This window comes from Eriocheir sinensis, chromosome 21 (assembly GCF_024679095.1).
Source record: "Eriocheir sinensis breed Jianghai 21 chromosome 21, ASM2467909v1, whole genome shotgun sequence".
NCBI lineage: Eukaryota > Metazoa > Arthropoda > Malacostraca > Decapoda > Varunidae > Eriocheir > Eriocheir sinensis.
Window position 1 is genome coordinate 8349893 of NC_066529.1, and position 15000 is coordinate 8364892.

Here is a 15000-nt window from a genome sequence, read left to right on the forward strand (position 1 = left end):
ACCTCACATCAGGGTTACTGCTCATACTGACGCGCTCCACGGCCCCCTGGAGGCAACCCTGCGCCGGCACTGAACAAACACCACGACAGACGAGCAAGTGAAGGTAGGAAAAGGAGAGGTAAGTAGCAAAAGAAAATGAAAGAATAGTATTAAGTCGTGTAGTGCGTTAAGTGTCTGGGCCAGAACTGTTGGTTGTCTGTAATGAGGGTGTGTTTCAGAGGGTCTTGGAAAAGTTCCCAAGTTTTCGCTCTTTGTCACTATTCGCTTCCGCTCATCGCCTCCACCACCCGCCACCACCCGCGGTCCTAGAGCCTCCGAGGACGCTTACCGGCTTGTTTGTGAAGGGGATATCGCTGTTTAAGAGAATATGGCGTCTTAGGATTCTTGTGGCCCTAACAGAACCGTAAGAAAACGAATACTATCACAGTTCTAAAATGCCATCATGAAAGACCGTGTCGATAAGATAGTGAATGATACGGCGATAAAGTCATTGCCTACATTTGATAAGCGGAGTCAGTAAAATATCCACTTGTTACTTTAAGGAAAACACCACTTAAGGCACATTTGCAGATTCTCTCTCAAAAAATATCAAGCCATTATTATTCTTTCATTTTACTTATTCTTTATGGAAGCTGCAGCCCGTGTATGTGTGTATGTGTATATGTGTGTGTATGTGTGTGTGTGTCTGTGTGTGTGTGTGTGTGTGTGTGTGTGTGTGTGTGTGCTCTACACTCTCAAATCCTTAGAATTATTCCATGATGGCAACAAGATAAATGACTCAACTTTTAGTTTCGGTGAAAGTGTCACCATCGGCGAGGCTCCTTCAGGACGAGCAGGCGGCTCTTGTAAAAATTTTTAATTACCAATTTTAACCATTTTTGGATCAAAGTGAATATGTTCCTTCATATAAACAAACTTGTCAAATAAAGAATGATGGACGAGGAATAAAACATATCTCTATTTGCTTGCATACGTTCAGCTTAGCCGCGTCATCTTAGCTAGAATGGAAACTATAATAACGGTATAATACTATAATACTCTAATAGCTTTAAAAATAGTTCATCCTTGACTAAGCCTGGAGGGGGTTCGTGTATTTTAAGCCCAATCCTTTCCCGTTCCCTCTACACTTTCAGGCACTGAGGCGATGTTGTGGGTAGGTGGTGGCGGTGGCGTAGGTGGTAGCGTACTGGGCTCACATTCACCGCGTGATGGACGACGCGGGTTCGAATCCCCACGCTACCACTCGGATTTTTCAGTCACCGCCGAGTGGCTTAAAACTACCCACATGCTGTCCTGAAGACCACCCATCAACCCGGACTCTAGAGGAAGCCGTCCAAGCGAATCAAGAACGAGTTCCGGGGGCAGCATGAGCCAATGCAAGATGGCGCCACTATAAACACTCGCCTGCGCCAGAACGGGCTGGGCCGACCATCAGGCCCCACCTGGAAGAAGCCTTGGGCCGACCATCAGGCCCCACCGGGAAGATGCCTACCGGCGCAATAGGCAACAACGTAAAAATAAAAAAAAAAAATAAAAAAGCACGGTCGGGTGGCGCCGCCTCAGCTCCCGGACCGCGGCACTGCCCTCATGGCTCCCCTCGGACTTCATCATGGCAAGTCGAAGTCAGTTTGAAGTTGGTAACTATTGTCTTGGTCATAGAAATCATGTGAATTTTAAGAATGGACATGAAAAATATGGTTCCTTTTGGAGTCTTCAGAGAACACACACACACACACACACAAACACACACACACACAATCACACATCGAGGGAAGTGCTGCCTGCCTCTGCAGCGTAGAGCACACCAAAGCAGCACGCATGTGGTGATTGTCCGCTCGTGCTTAACAAGACGTGGAGTTGCAGGGAGGCTGAAGGGGACAATGCTCATGCCGTGGTTGTGGGGCAAACGACGCTGGAGCCTCTGGAGTGTACAAGTGGCAGAGATCCTGTGGCGTGTACTTTGTGTTGCTAAGGTGTATGGCTCAAACGTTGCAAGGCTGTGTGTGCCCCGAGCAGCAAAGGGAGTGCCATCTCTGTGCTGTCCAAATTTCCCATGCAAGAACTAACAAATGAATTCACTCTTTTCTCCCATTCACCAGTACCCTGAGACGGCCTCTTTCCTGTTGATTAAGATCTTTCAGGATGTGAAAATCAAAACACCTCTAGGTCTAAATCATATGTATAGTATCTATTTATTGTATTTTTCGAGGTGGGAGGCATCGGGGTTCTGTTTTCTATATACAGCGCGGACATTTCTTTATGCGCCCCTTGATCCGACCTCTCTTAGTGAGAAAAAAAAGAATCATCTGGGCCATCCAGCCTCTTTCTTTGAATACAAGAGAAAAAAATAATGGAAAATGATTAGTGAATACGGTTAACGTGATAAAAGAGATAACCTGCACCCCTTGTATGTTAATAAATGTGATAAAAGAGATAACCAACACCCCTTGTATGTCAGTAAATGTGATAAAAGAGATAACCTGCACCCCTTGTATGTCAGTAAACGTGATAAGAGAGATAACCAGCACCCCTTGTATGTTAATAAATGTGATAAAAGAGACAACCTGCACCCTTTGTATGTCAGTAAATGTGATAAAAGAGATAACTTACACCCCTTGTATGTCTTCCCGCCATTTTGCCTGGACAAACTACGATATCAACATTGTTTGTAAACATCGGGTTCCGCGCATGCGCAGATCAGGATGGGATGTCTTAGGATACGTGGATGGCAGATGACACCACACACGGATCTGTGTACGCAGGTGGTCTGTGGATGCCCCACCAGTGTTTTCAAGCACGGGGGGCGTATTGTTTTATCCTTTTATAGATAAAATCTTCATGAATCAAATACAGCGCTCTGCTTTGTAATAAGTGAAGTGAAAGGCCATTAAATAGTCTTTATGCAGTGATTTAGAGGTAAATTTACGGGAAATAGCATCTTGTTAATTTCAAGACAAAACGATCTTGATGTACATATGATAAATATTTGGGGCAGATTGCATTCTTTGCTATGGGTGGTTGGGGTCCATCTCTTGCCCACAGGATATTTCTGAACGAAATTGAACTCTTCAGTTATCGTAAGCTCGAAACTGTCACATAAGGGTAAATTTTGTTTAACGATATTCTGCTTGGTCAAAGACGAAAATTTTTATTATAATTATTATTATAATTGACACTGGGAGGTTAGTAACCCTCTCCCTTGAACCCTCTCCTTTGGGTGCTGGTAAGGTTTGGTGGATATTGTCCATTCAACAAAAAAAAATACTGTAAAGGGCCTATTTCATCCCTAAATTTGGGCAGTCTTTCCCTTAAATCTACAGCCATGTTATCGGGGAACCCTAGTGTACAGCTTTGCTTATCAACAAGTCCTTGTTTGTAAATATTCTTCTGAGCATGCGCAGTTCGGCCGAGGACAGCTTCGTGCAAGGGGACAGCTATACGTATACACAACACCGGTGACGAGCATTGGGGCCCATAACAAAGGATGTCCACAGCAGGCTCAGCCCCTTGTCCTGAGCTCCTTCGTCCCTCAACATGACTACGTAGTTCAGCATGGTCCCACGATACATGTATGCCTCTAATTCTAACTTCACAGTTCCTCTCCATTTTCTACATTATCACTTTCTAATACAAACACAACATTCTTTCCATTCAGATCATCATATAACTTAGTTCACTACAGTTTCAGATTTTTTACTTAGCGGTACATGATTTTATTTCTTATGGCTAACATACTGTTAATACAATACAATCATCTATTAGTCAGCCTCCCTCCCTGCTTACCAAACAAGGATGGGTCGGCGGTGATGCTTCCCAATAAATTGTTCAAGATGTTTTGATGATTTCGGGAAAGCGATGTCCAGTATTACGAGAATTTTTGATCATCATGGTCACCCTAAACAGGACAAGTCATTCCCAACGTTGTCAACCACTCCTTCTCGTGTTAGTGTACTCCATTATGCTCCAGGAAATACTCTAATATCATCTCCCCACTTATTTCTCTCTCTGTCTCCCTCGACTTCCACAACTCCTGCATTGCCACGGTTACTTTGGCTGCCCACCGTTCAACCTCCTTTTCGATAAATGTGTACCTGGGGAAACCTGGGGAAACCTAGGGAGGGTAGACTGTGCTTACGCGGATGTCACACTTACCCAGTGATCCAGAGTAGCAGGTTCTTACCCACCACAGGCTGCGTCAAAGCGACGGAGATAGACACCAAGGCCACGCGCAGCCCAGCATATGCACCCAACTTTACCTTTGTCACATCATGCTCGCGTGGCCCATTAAAGATTTCCGAAATACGCATTAACCCGTCCGCTGCGATTGGCACGAATTTCTCCTTCCCTGGTAGCCTGGTAACATACAGTCCCAGGTCTTTCTCTGCCTCTGTGGTGGATAGTGGAGTGTTTCCCATGTGGTATTGATATGCTGGATTTCCCCTCCCAAGGTGCATAGCTTTACATTTCTCTTCATTGAATTGTAGCAGCCACTTTTTGTTCCATTCCTGTGGCTTGATGATGTCTGACTGTAGGAAATCCGCAGTCAAAGGGTTAAAAGCTGGTAATAAGTTCTAAAGATGTATTACACAAGCTCCCCTACCTTGACCATTCCTCCAATCGTAAGGAAGGACAGTCTGTGCGTGGCGGAGTGGGCAGGGAGCTTCGTTACAGTTAGCGATAATGTACCGCTAGCTGTAGCGATAGGAAAATGAATAAGTGAAAGTTAATAAATGTGTATCCATTTCTATGCTGTGGCAAAACGGTCCTAAGCGTACGAAGAAAATACTAAGTAGGGATCGGTGGCAGTACCAAAAGTAGTAGTAGTAGTAGTAGTAGTAGTAGGGTAGCAGTGGTTGTGGTGGTACTATATATATTTTTTCTGTGTGTGTGTGTGTGTGTGTGTGTGTGTGTGTGTGTGTGTGTGTGTGTGTGTGTGTTTTTAGACCCTTCTTTTCTTGTATTAAATCAACTCTTTTATCACTCATTAATTACTCCATAAATGATTTCACTGTCTCGTATCCCTGGTAGCGTGATCCGGCTTAAGTTGTTATTGGAGACTGGAGTTCGGGGATAAACAAGGGAAAAAGAAAATATACATTTATTTAAAATTAAATGAAAGAAATTGCCTTATGCAATATTCTATGCTCAGACGATCATAGCACTGGCATATTCAGCAATGGATGCAACATATGACAAACGACATGTCTTAAACATAACACTACAATATGTTCTCAGTTGTTGCCAATAATAATAACACTCGTCGTTCCACAAGCAGTGGTTTGTATCTCTCTGCTTACATCACAATCATTATGTACTCTCTTCACAAAATCCTACTACACATTCCTGTAGTATAATCTACTACAAGTCATGGAAACACATTATTTTACCACACCCAGTGGTTTTACCTTTGCTTTACATCGCAAACAAATAATCACAATCCTGTCCCACTCACAATCCTACTTCACATCTCCTACATTATAATCTCCAGGACAATACAGTCGGTTTCCCTTAGATTCTCGAATTTCTACTCACGATTAAGATCACAACAGCCATCCTCGGCTGAGTGAGTAGCAGGTCTGCTTGAGGCGAGAACCAAGCTCAGTCTACTCATACCACTGATTTCTAGGCCACATTTTTCTTTGCTTTAGGCGGACTTACATCCTTGACACGCCCTTAATTTTCTACATAACCAATGGCCAATACTTCCTGTCACACCCATCTGCTCGCTCATTATGTTGTATTGTTTTACTTCTCCTGCTATTCGTGAGTCAGTCTTAAGACACTCCCTCAGTGATTTTTCTGTTAAATTATTGGCTCATAACATGTCGCCACGACTGACGTCACGGGTCAGAGTCTTTTTCAATGGTTGTTCACACTTTCTGACCACGCCTACTGGGTATCTGTTTTCTGTATCTGAGTCTGGGTATCTGTTTTCCTTTACCCTCGTTGTTTCCCCTCTTTTGTACTTGAGATGTTTACACTTATATATATGTCACCCTTTTTGTTAGTGTTTGTCCTGTCAGATGTTTACACATTTGTATATCTCTCATTCCTCTCTGGGTATCTGTTTTTCTTTATCCTCGTTGTTTCCCTCTTTGTTAGTGTTTGTCCTATGAGATGTTTACTCTGTACTGTTATGGCTATTCCTCTTGTTTGTTCGTTTTCTGGTTCCTGACAGTGTGTGTGTGTCACAACGCCTATCCAATGGCTAAGTCACGTTCCCGGAAGACATCTCAGGCAGTATAAGTGACAAGATACATGAAAAAGTTTCACTATCCGCAAGAATAATCTTGTCAACATGAGCTATTCACAAAAATCGGAAGACAACGGATCTTTTATTTTAAGCTCGAGCGTCTTATAATCTCAAATTCTTTTAGAGAGCAAGATCATCACCTTGGTTCAAATATAATTAATGAGAATCCTTCCTTTCTGTCTTTCTTTGTTTCACAACAAATATGTTAATGCTAGTTTAGCTTCAGCACTTAACACATCACCAGCGTCAATACCACCTCAGCCACAAGTCATGTTGGCCCACTTGACACCACAGAATGGCTGCACGCGGCACTGGGGGACAGCGCCACACAGAGGCTGCTCACCGCACACTCAATACGAACACCTCGTCAGACGTCGTCACGAGACTCCTCACTGCCACCCGTAGCGCAGCTTACTGAGGCGCTTCACTTCCTTGGCGTACTCCAAATGAAGCCGTGCGAGCTCGTTCACCCACGCATCCCTGGACTCTTGCTGGCGAGATTTGAACGTGAACCTCCTGTTTTTCTTGTTGCCGCCCTGCACGAAGTCCAAAGCGAATGTTGTCTCGTCACCGTTTGCCTGCCGGAGATTTAACTGCCGGATGGGAAGGTGATCTCTGTACTGGTATTTCTCCTTTTTGGGTAAAGTTATCACCATCATCTCTTCAAAAAGCAACACATGATGCTTTGCTTTCGGTTTGAGAACGCCAGTAGAGTCCTTAATGGTGAAGAGGCCATGGAGAAGAAGCGAGCCCAAGGTGTGTAAGCTAAACGGTGCTTCGCTGACGCCGTCAATCAAGATCGCTGAGTCCCCCTGGCGGTTCATGTCCCGCAGCAGGTCCACTAACTCCTGCACCAACGGCTGCTCCTCAGCAGACACGGTCTTTGACAGCTTATCGAAAGTCATAAAGTAATAGTGAAGTCTTTTCCAGGTCGACTTAAGGTCTGCCTCTAACGTGGGGTGCTGGCGTGTAACTTCCTCCGTCTGCTGCCCCAGCTGGCGGAGGACCAGCGGGGCATTCATGAGGTAGTAGCGATACTGTTCCAAATCCTCCTTGCGAGAGAGGAACACCCGTGCGACACCTGAACAGGAAGGAAACTCTTGGTGCAGATCTCGGAAAAGGTCTTTGTGAAAATCAGCCAATCTTTCATTTCGACGGAGAAGATTTTGTAACTCAGATTTTACAGCACTTCTTGCGTCCTTAATTCTCTGAAGGATGTCCAGATATTGGTGTTCGTTCTCTAACAAGACAGATAATTCGTGCTCCAAGGAAGAGGAAGAGTCTTGTTCCTGTGTATGTTTCATGCCCGGTATGAACAAGTATTCAGACTCGTCCACATTCAGTGTCCCGAGGATGAGCTCTACTTTCCCACTCGAGTTATCATCCTCTTGGCTGCTCGAAGATACTACTGAGTGCCGACGACGGAGCTCGGGGTCCGCGGCTAATGTAGAGACGGCTGGCGATGAAGTTGGCAAGGTGGACGCCGACACGGTGGTCTCAGGTAGGGTGAGCATCGGCGATCTGGACACCATTACGGGGGATGCGGATTGGTCAGATACTGGCAGGGTGGACTCCGCAGTGGTGGACACCGGAGTGGCGGACACCGCAGTGGTGGACACCGATGTTATGGAATCAGGAGTGTCGGACACTGCTGTATTGGACGCTGCTGTGTTGGACGCTGCTGTGTTGGACGCTGCTGTGTTAGACTCTGCTGTGTTAGACGCTACCGCGATGGACACCGGCCTGGTGGACACCGGAGAGGATATCTTAGGGAAGGACACTGGTCGGGTGGCTACTATTGGCTTGGACAGTGGTCTTGTAAATGCTGGTCGTGTGGACACCGATGGAATGCAGAGTGGGGTGGGGGGAGCCGTCTTGTTGGATTCTGTCGAGGCGAGCACCGAGGGGGTGACTACCCTTGAGAGAGACAGGAGTCGGGTTGGGAATTGAGGGGTAGACACCGATGAAGTGGACACCGTTGGGTTGGACGCCGACGTGGTAGACACGGGTAAAGTGGCCACCAGCGGGGTGAAGATCCTCGAGGGTGGCACTGGACGGGAGGACACCGTCGAAGTGGAAGCGGGTTTGGTGGGCAGCGCCGGCTTGATCAGAGGTCGGGTGGACATTGGCGATTGGTGGACTTGCGAGCTGGACACTAGAGGGGTGGAGACTTGCGAGCTGGACACTAGAGGGGTGGACACTTGCGAGCTGGACACTAGAGGGGTGGACACTTGCGAGCTGGACACTAGAGGGGTGGACACTTGCGAATTGGATACTTGGTGAATGGAGACTGAGCGAGGGAACAGAGATGGGTTAGACACCGAAGGAGCGGGTGCTGAAGGGGTGGACTGGGGTCGAGTGGACAATAGCCGAGTGGAGAATGGTGGAATGGATACCAGAGGAGTAGCTACTGGGAGGGTGGACACTGGAGCATCGGATACTAACGGCTTGGACACTGTAAGGGCGGATAATGAAGCATGAGCCACGCGCGAGACTGATGGGTGGAAGGTCCTACGCAGCGGGGTGGCCAAGAGTGTGCCTGTGGCTGGCATATTGGCCGCAGGAAGTTTTAACCGGCGTTTGCCAGCTGAAATTTTCTTAGAGGAGAGGGAAGGTTGATTAGACACGTTGCTGGAGCAGGGCGAGGGCTGGAACACCGAGCTGGGTGGCTGTGTCCTCGTCGGTCCTGACGAGGCAGAGGCGTGTACAGTCGCCTGGTTGTTGTGCTTCAAGGCACTCTTGTCGCATGTGTCAGGGAGGCTGGTGGAAGGATCCATCTCCGTCAAGGGCGGGGCACTGGGCACCGTCTCCGTGCATAATGTGTCTTGTGATGCAGAGGAATGCACAGAAGGACGTAGCAGTCGTCGAGACAGTCTGAAGAGGAAGTGTGTGCTGTTTATACCAAGCGGTGATGTGAGCCATAATTAAAGGTACGCAAATGGAAGAAGTAAGGTTTTCAGCTTTCGCTTCTCTTCCCTTCCTTTGTATCGGCAATAAATTTAGCTGGCCCTAAAGAAGATTCAATCAGCCTATACTCCCCTTATTTGATTACACTACTGCTTTATTATTTATTGCTTATATTTACAACATATTTATATCATATTATATTTATATTATATTAAAAATGCATATCAACTGCAACTTGTATACCTATCTATTTTCCTATTAGCCTTTCTATCTCTCTATTTATCTATTCATGTACTAGTCAATTATCTGTATCTGTCCATCCATTTCTCTGTCCATGTTTACCAGTGCGTTTGTGCATGTATAAGTAATACGAGTACATGCCACGCCCTGAGTACAGCGGTTAAGCACCCACACCATGGCCCTATCTATCAATGTATACCTATAACTTGTAGATGCATGCATACATATATGTCTGCATGTATACTTTCCCAGGAGCAACGCTGCTTCCTAGACATCGACACTCACCTTAGTCCAACTTCCTCCTCCAACCGGCGAGCGTCCTCTCGGGACATCATGTCGAGAACTACGGCGAGGGGATGCCCCTTCACCTGACACTGGCCGACGACCACCAGGTGGCCCTCAGTGTCCTGCAACGCCGCGATGGCGCTCACCTCCGCCAGGCTGTGCCGGCTAACCTGCGGAACCAAGAGAAGTCACCCAGCAGCGTGGAACACAACGGTGCCCTTGAATATCATGCAAGACACATCCATCTCATTACCTGGTGACAAGACATGACTTCATCACCACAGTACACATCCGCCCCATGAGACCGTGAGACGATAACACTTAATCACCACAACACACATCCTTCTAATGAGACCGTGAGACGATAACACTTCAACACAAGAAGCATCCAGCCCATGACTCAATAATACTACACTTCACCACCATAAAAGATAAAGCACACCCACACTATGATTCAGTGACACAACACTGCTCCACCACAAGGCGCATCCATCACCTGATCTGGCAACACGACAGTACTTCAACACAAAATGCATCCACCCCACGATTTGGTAACACGGCAACACGTTACCATCACCCACCAAGACCTCGTTGCTGGTGACTTGCAGGTGATCCTGGTCCAGCGCCACCTCCACGCCCATGAGGCCCCGCTCGTGCCAGCCCAGCCAGTCCGTGTCATCCACGTGGCCTGCGATTGAGGCCGTGTGGCACAGGGCGAACATCCTTGTTTGCCCATCCTCGTCCAGTTGGTCCAGGGGCTGCCGCACCTCCACCAGACCCAAGAGAAGCGCCCTTCGTGGCCCTTCGCTCCCCATCACGCCCGTTGTCCACGGAACCCTTTCCTCAGGCGCCGCCTCCTTCCTTCAGCTGGTCATGTAAAATCAAAATAACGGTTTACTGCAATTTACCACTGCTTTGTTAACCACCTAAAATGTAAGGCTTATTTATATATTTCAACTTGTCATATTGTTCATAACTAATGCTGTCACTGACAAGACCGAAGCCAGTCCCGCTATTATGGAGATCTTATCCGATTTCTTATCGTAATAATACTTTTATTATTGAGCTTCGAGTTCAGGGAAGTCTTTAACCTCATACCTGCATAACTAACAATGCACGGTGTGTTACATCAAGCCCCGCCCTCTCCGTACACTTATACTGTAGGGTACAGGTCCTCACGCGCGTCAGACGCCTTCTTGTAATTTTACACACACACACACACACACACACACACACACACACGAGTATATAATATTATGTATATTGCTTGTTTGTTTGTTTGTGTGTGTGTGTGTGTGTGTGTGTGTGTGTGTGTGTGTGTGTGTGTGTGTGTGTGTGTGTGTGTGTATATGTGTGTGTGTGTGTGTGTGTGTGTGTATATATATATATATATATATATATATATATATATATATATATATATATATATATATATATATATATACAGTAGAGGAGGCAGCTCGAGGGCAAAAAAAAAGGAAACAATAATGAAAAAAAGTCCGCTACTCAGTGCTACTACAAAAGAATCAAGAGGAGTGGCCGATAGATAGGTCAATTTCGGGAGGAGAGGTGTCCTGAATTTTATATATATATATATATATATATATATATATATATATATATATATATATATATATATATATATATATATATATATATAATGATGTCAGTAAAAATTGGAAATTGGAACAAGAATGAGAGCAATGCAACGACCTGTAACGGAATGTGTGCAGAATGTGACATGCAGCAATGCACGGTGTGTGATTGGGCCAAGCCAGCAAAATGATGGAATATGTAAATGAATATGAATAATATGAGTTCTTTAAGCGGTAATGCCCCGCTGCTGCCCGCCTGCCGTGCTGCCTCGTGCACATGATATGATTCGTCCATTAATTCGCTCGTCATCGCTTTCAAAGAACTCTATCTCTCCGCTATTATGTCTCCTCCCTCCCATTGAATTGTGGTGCATCTCTCCTTTATACTGTGGCCGACGTGTGTGTGTGTGTGTGTGTGTGTGTGTGTGTGTGTGTGTGTGTGTGTGTGTGTGTGTGTGTGTGTGTGTGTGTGTGTGTGTGTGTGTGTGTGTGTGTGTGTGTGTGTGTGTGTGTGTGTGTGTGTGTGTGTGTGTGTGTGTGTGTGTGCATGGACCTGCTATACTGAAAAAAACCCAGTAAGAGACATAACTAAGAAGGTAGTTACGCATGAAGAAAGAGAGGAAGAAATTACGTCAGTGATTCACAAACTCGACACGATGTTAAATAAAGGAATCCAAAATTTTGTGACGGTATAGGAAACTGAACCTTCCCTCTCCCTTTACACACACACACACACACACACACACACACACACACACACACACACACACACACACACACATATTTAAACCACACCTATCACTTATTTTTATCTTATACCTTAACTGAAACTTTTCCCTTCAACCTTTAATCCTCAGTTTTGCTATTGAAAAAAAAAAAAAAATCCGCCGATGTATTACCTCCTCTCTTTTGCCTAGATTTTAAGCCGGATCACGGGCCCCAAGGAGTTGCTTTCATCGTCCTCCAAGATTCACTTACGAGCCGACACCCCTGATAAAAAAAAGTTTTCCGCCTCTGCCTATCAGCCTTTATCTTCCTTTTTGTGGGAGTATATTTGCGTCGCACAACTCGTGACTAATCCGTTGAACTGCCGTCCTATATTTATCTCTACTTTTCCGTCTTTACACCATCCTGAATATGAACATTATTAATGAGTCCACAAGTTCGTAATCTCTTACCTAATTATCGGTGAGGCTGCCGCAAAAGGAGACATTCTTACTTGCTAAATCAAGTATTATAAGATGGGTGGTCAGTAATAAAAATACTGAGTTATGGCTATAATATATACATATGCCAGCAGTTTGGGAAACCATATACATTAATTCTCTCCCCCCTTCCCCTCAAAAGAGAATCTGTAACTCTTGTTCACCCGTTGAAAACCTCAAAAGCTTGCTCCTCCTACACTAATTACTCTACAGTCATGAAACTTATATGTTAAAGGCCCTTGATTACATCTTGAAGCCGGCAAAAAGAAACCTTAGAGGAAATCATTGGTTTGCTTGGTTTGCAGAATGTATAATTTAATATTGCAAGTGGAAACCTCGCTTGATGGCCCACAGTGATAGTTTTTAGTTATCACCTCTTAGGCGTTTTAGTAAAGTTTTGATCTTGCTTTAGAAATAAAAAGGACTTTCAACCGTCAGGCATAAACATTTATTTTCCAAACCATCCTCCTATGGGTTCTATTGTTCTCTCCCCAGTTTCATCTCATATTTGTCTCCACAAATTCATCTCATATTTCATTTCGGTCAAATCCTTTTGGCAGCTGTTCACCTTCTAACCCTGTAAAATTCGTAGTTCCAAAGGTTTATTTTATCACCCACTATTTTTGCTACTGATAAAACATATCTTTAGTACTGATTATCTACCCTCTCCTTCACTGATATCTATATCGTGCATTTTCAACGTCACTGCAAGACAGGTTCACCTGCAAGCTATTGTGTGACGATCAGCTGCAACATCAGGGTCAGGAAAGAGGAGTGGTCATTATTATTGTTCTCTAAATCATCTGACCGAAAACTGGGAAGAGCCACTCAGCGGGGGAGTGGGAGGCAATGCATCAGGGATGTGCTGGGAACACACCCTGTGACTTTACTGCTTCAGAGGAGACGAAGCAGAACGATTACCTTCTGACCCCTCTGAACCTGAAACCAAGAGAATATTAGTGGCTTTCAATGCCTCATAATTCAATAACTCAACTATTAATTGAACACAACCTCACAGGCAACTACTTTTTCATGTAACATTCAATTGTTTCTCTCTACGTTAAGTTCACAGTACGCCCTTTACCAAAACTCTTAAGTATAAATATTATATTTTATATCTTTCTGTACCGCTTTTCGCATGATTGGTCTAACTGATTTTCCTCCACAGTCTTTTCTCCCTTTCATCTGATAGTACAACAGACTAACTGGAAGAGCAATATTCGTCCTAATACGAAGTTACGCATCACAGGAGTAGACTTTAAAAAAATATTCGCTTCATAGAAATCTCATTGCTGAGTTTTCGCCATTAAAATTCTATCACAATATTGACAATTAGAAACTTACCCGCTCATTTAATGCTTGATAACACTAAATACATAATAATGTCGAAGTGCCTAGCATCCGCCATGGTGCAGCCTTACAGATATGCCTTAAAGATAAGATTATGGTGTGCGTCAGGTCTGCAAGTGTCGCACAAAGAGCAATCTTGCCATAAAGCCCTAAACAGTACACTTGTCGTGCATACAGCTTGCTACTACTGCTACTACTACTGCTACTACTACTACTACTATTACAATTACTACTACTACTGTTACTACTACTACTACTACTACAATTACTACTACTACTACTACTACTACTACTACTACTACTACTACTATTACAACATAAATGATACCTCCACCCATGTTTATTTTCCCGACACATAATCATGGAGGGCTCCATAGCTTGGTATACTGCCACTACTACAGCGCAAGTGGAAGAGAGAGAGAGAGAGAGAGAGAGAGAGAGAGAGAGAGAGAGAGAGAGAGAAAGAGAGGGAGAGAGGGCGGGGAAGAGAGCGGGGGAAAAGGAGGAGGGTAGGAGGAGGAAAGGATGGGAGTAGGGAAGCCAGGGTGGAGGTAGTTGGTGGATACACGTCACAAATAAGTCACGCCTCACCTGTTCGAATATGTAAGTGGCTCACGCAGATTTTGCCATCACAGTCAAGAGTAAACGCCATGATTAACCGCAGCTGCCAATGCACAATAGCGTCAAAAATTAGCGGAGTGTGTGAAACAATCTGTGGCAAAGCAACATGCTGATCCGAGTCTTCGTTTGAAAGATATTTGCGAAAAAATGTGTCATACGGTCTGATATGGATAATATGTTACACAGTTTACTTTTCGTAGGTTTCCCTAAGGATCCATTTATCGAAAACACCGAAAGGGAGGATAAACAGCTGGGTAGGCGGTGGCTGAGTGGTTAGCGTGCTCGGCTCACATTCACCACGCCATGGACAACGTCGGTTCGAATCCCCACGTTACCACCTGGGATTTTTCAGTCACCGCCGAGTGGCCTAAGACTACCTACATGCTGTCCAGAAGACCACCCATCAACCCGGACTCTAGAAGAAACCGTCCAGAATCAAGAATGAGATCCGGGAGGCAGCATGAGCCAAGCATAACTGGCGCCACTATAAAAATTGCATGCGCCATGACGGGCTTGAGCCGACCACCTGGCCCGTGAAGAATGC

At 45.2% G+C, this 15000-nt stretch overlaps 2 protein-coding genes and 1 long non-coding RNA gene across 12 annotated transcripts in view; 1 reads left to right on the plus strand and 2 right to left on the minus strand.

Annotated features, from left to right (window-relative positions):
* Window positions 1–112, plus strand: part of LOC127001614 (uncharacterized) — a 980-nt gene extending 868 nt beyond the window's left edge. Inside the window, exon 2 of the long non-coding RNA XR_007755360.1 lies at window positions 1–112. This exon is cut by the window's left edge and continues 293 nt beyond it. This is a non-coding gene — a long non-coding RNA (uncharacterized LOC127001614).
* LOC127001609 (uncharacterized) overlaps window positions 1–451 on the minus strand; it is a 15351-nt gene extending 14900 nt beyond the window's left edge. For 3 of the 7 annotated variants that reach the window (XM_050866418.1, XM_050866419.1, XM_050866420.1), the window contains exon 1: window positions 3–206. The gene's annotated coding sequence lies outside the window, so the exon portion shown is untranslated. Of the gene's footprint in view, window positions 1–2; window positions 207–328 lie in introns of those variants that run through there. The other 4 variants (XM_050866426.1, XM_050866417.1, XM_050866421.1 and 1 more) reach the window with 3 other exon arrangements.
* A 3226-nt stretch (window positions 452–3677) lies between these two features.
* LOC127001611 (uncharacterized) overlaps window positions 3678–15000 on the minus strand; it is a 12770-nt gene continuing 1447 nt past the window's right edge. For 2 of the 4 annotated variants that reach the window (XM_050866427.1, XM_050866429.1), the window contains exons 2-4: window positions 10267–10552; window positions 9686–9855; window positions 3678–9127 (exon numbers count right to left, since the gene is read on the minus strand). In XM_050866427.1, coding sequence (XP_050722384.1) covers window positions 6643–9127; window positions 9686–9855; window positions 10267–10500 — 2889 coding nt within the window. In that variant the 5' untranslated portion in view covers window positions 10501–10552 and the 3' untranslated portion in view covers window positions 3678–6642. Of the gene's footprint in view, window positions 9128–9685; window positions 9856–10266; window positions 10553–13207; window positions 13525–15000 lie in introns of those variants that run through there. The other 2 variants (XM_050866428.1, XM_050866430.1) reach the window with 2 other exon arrangements.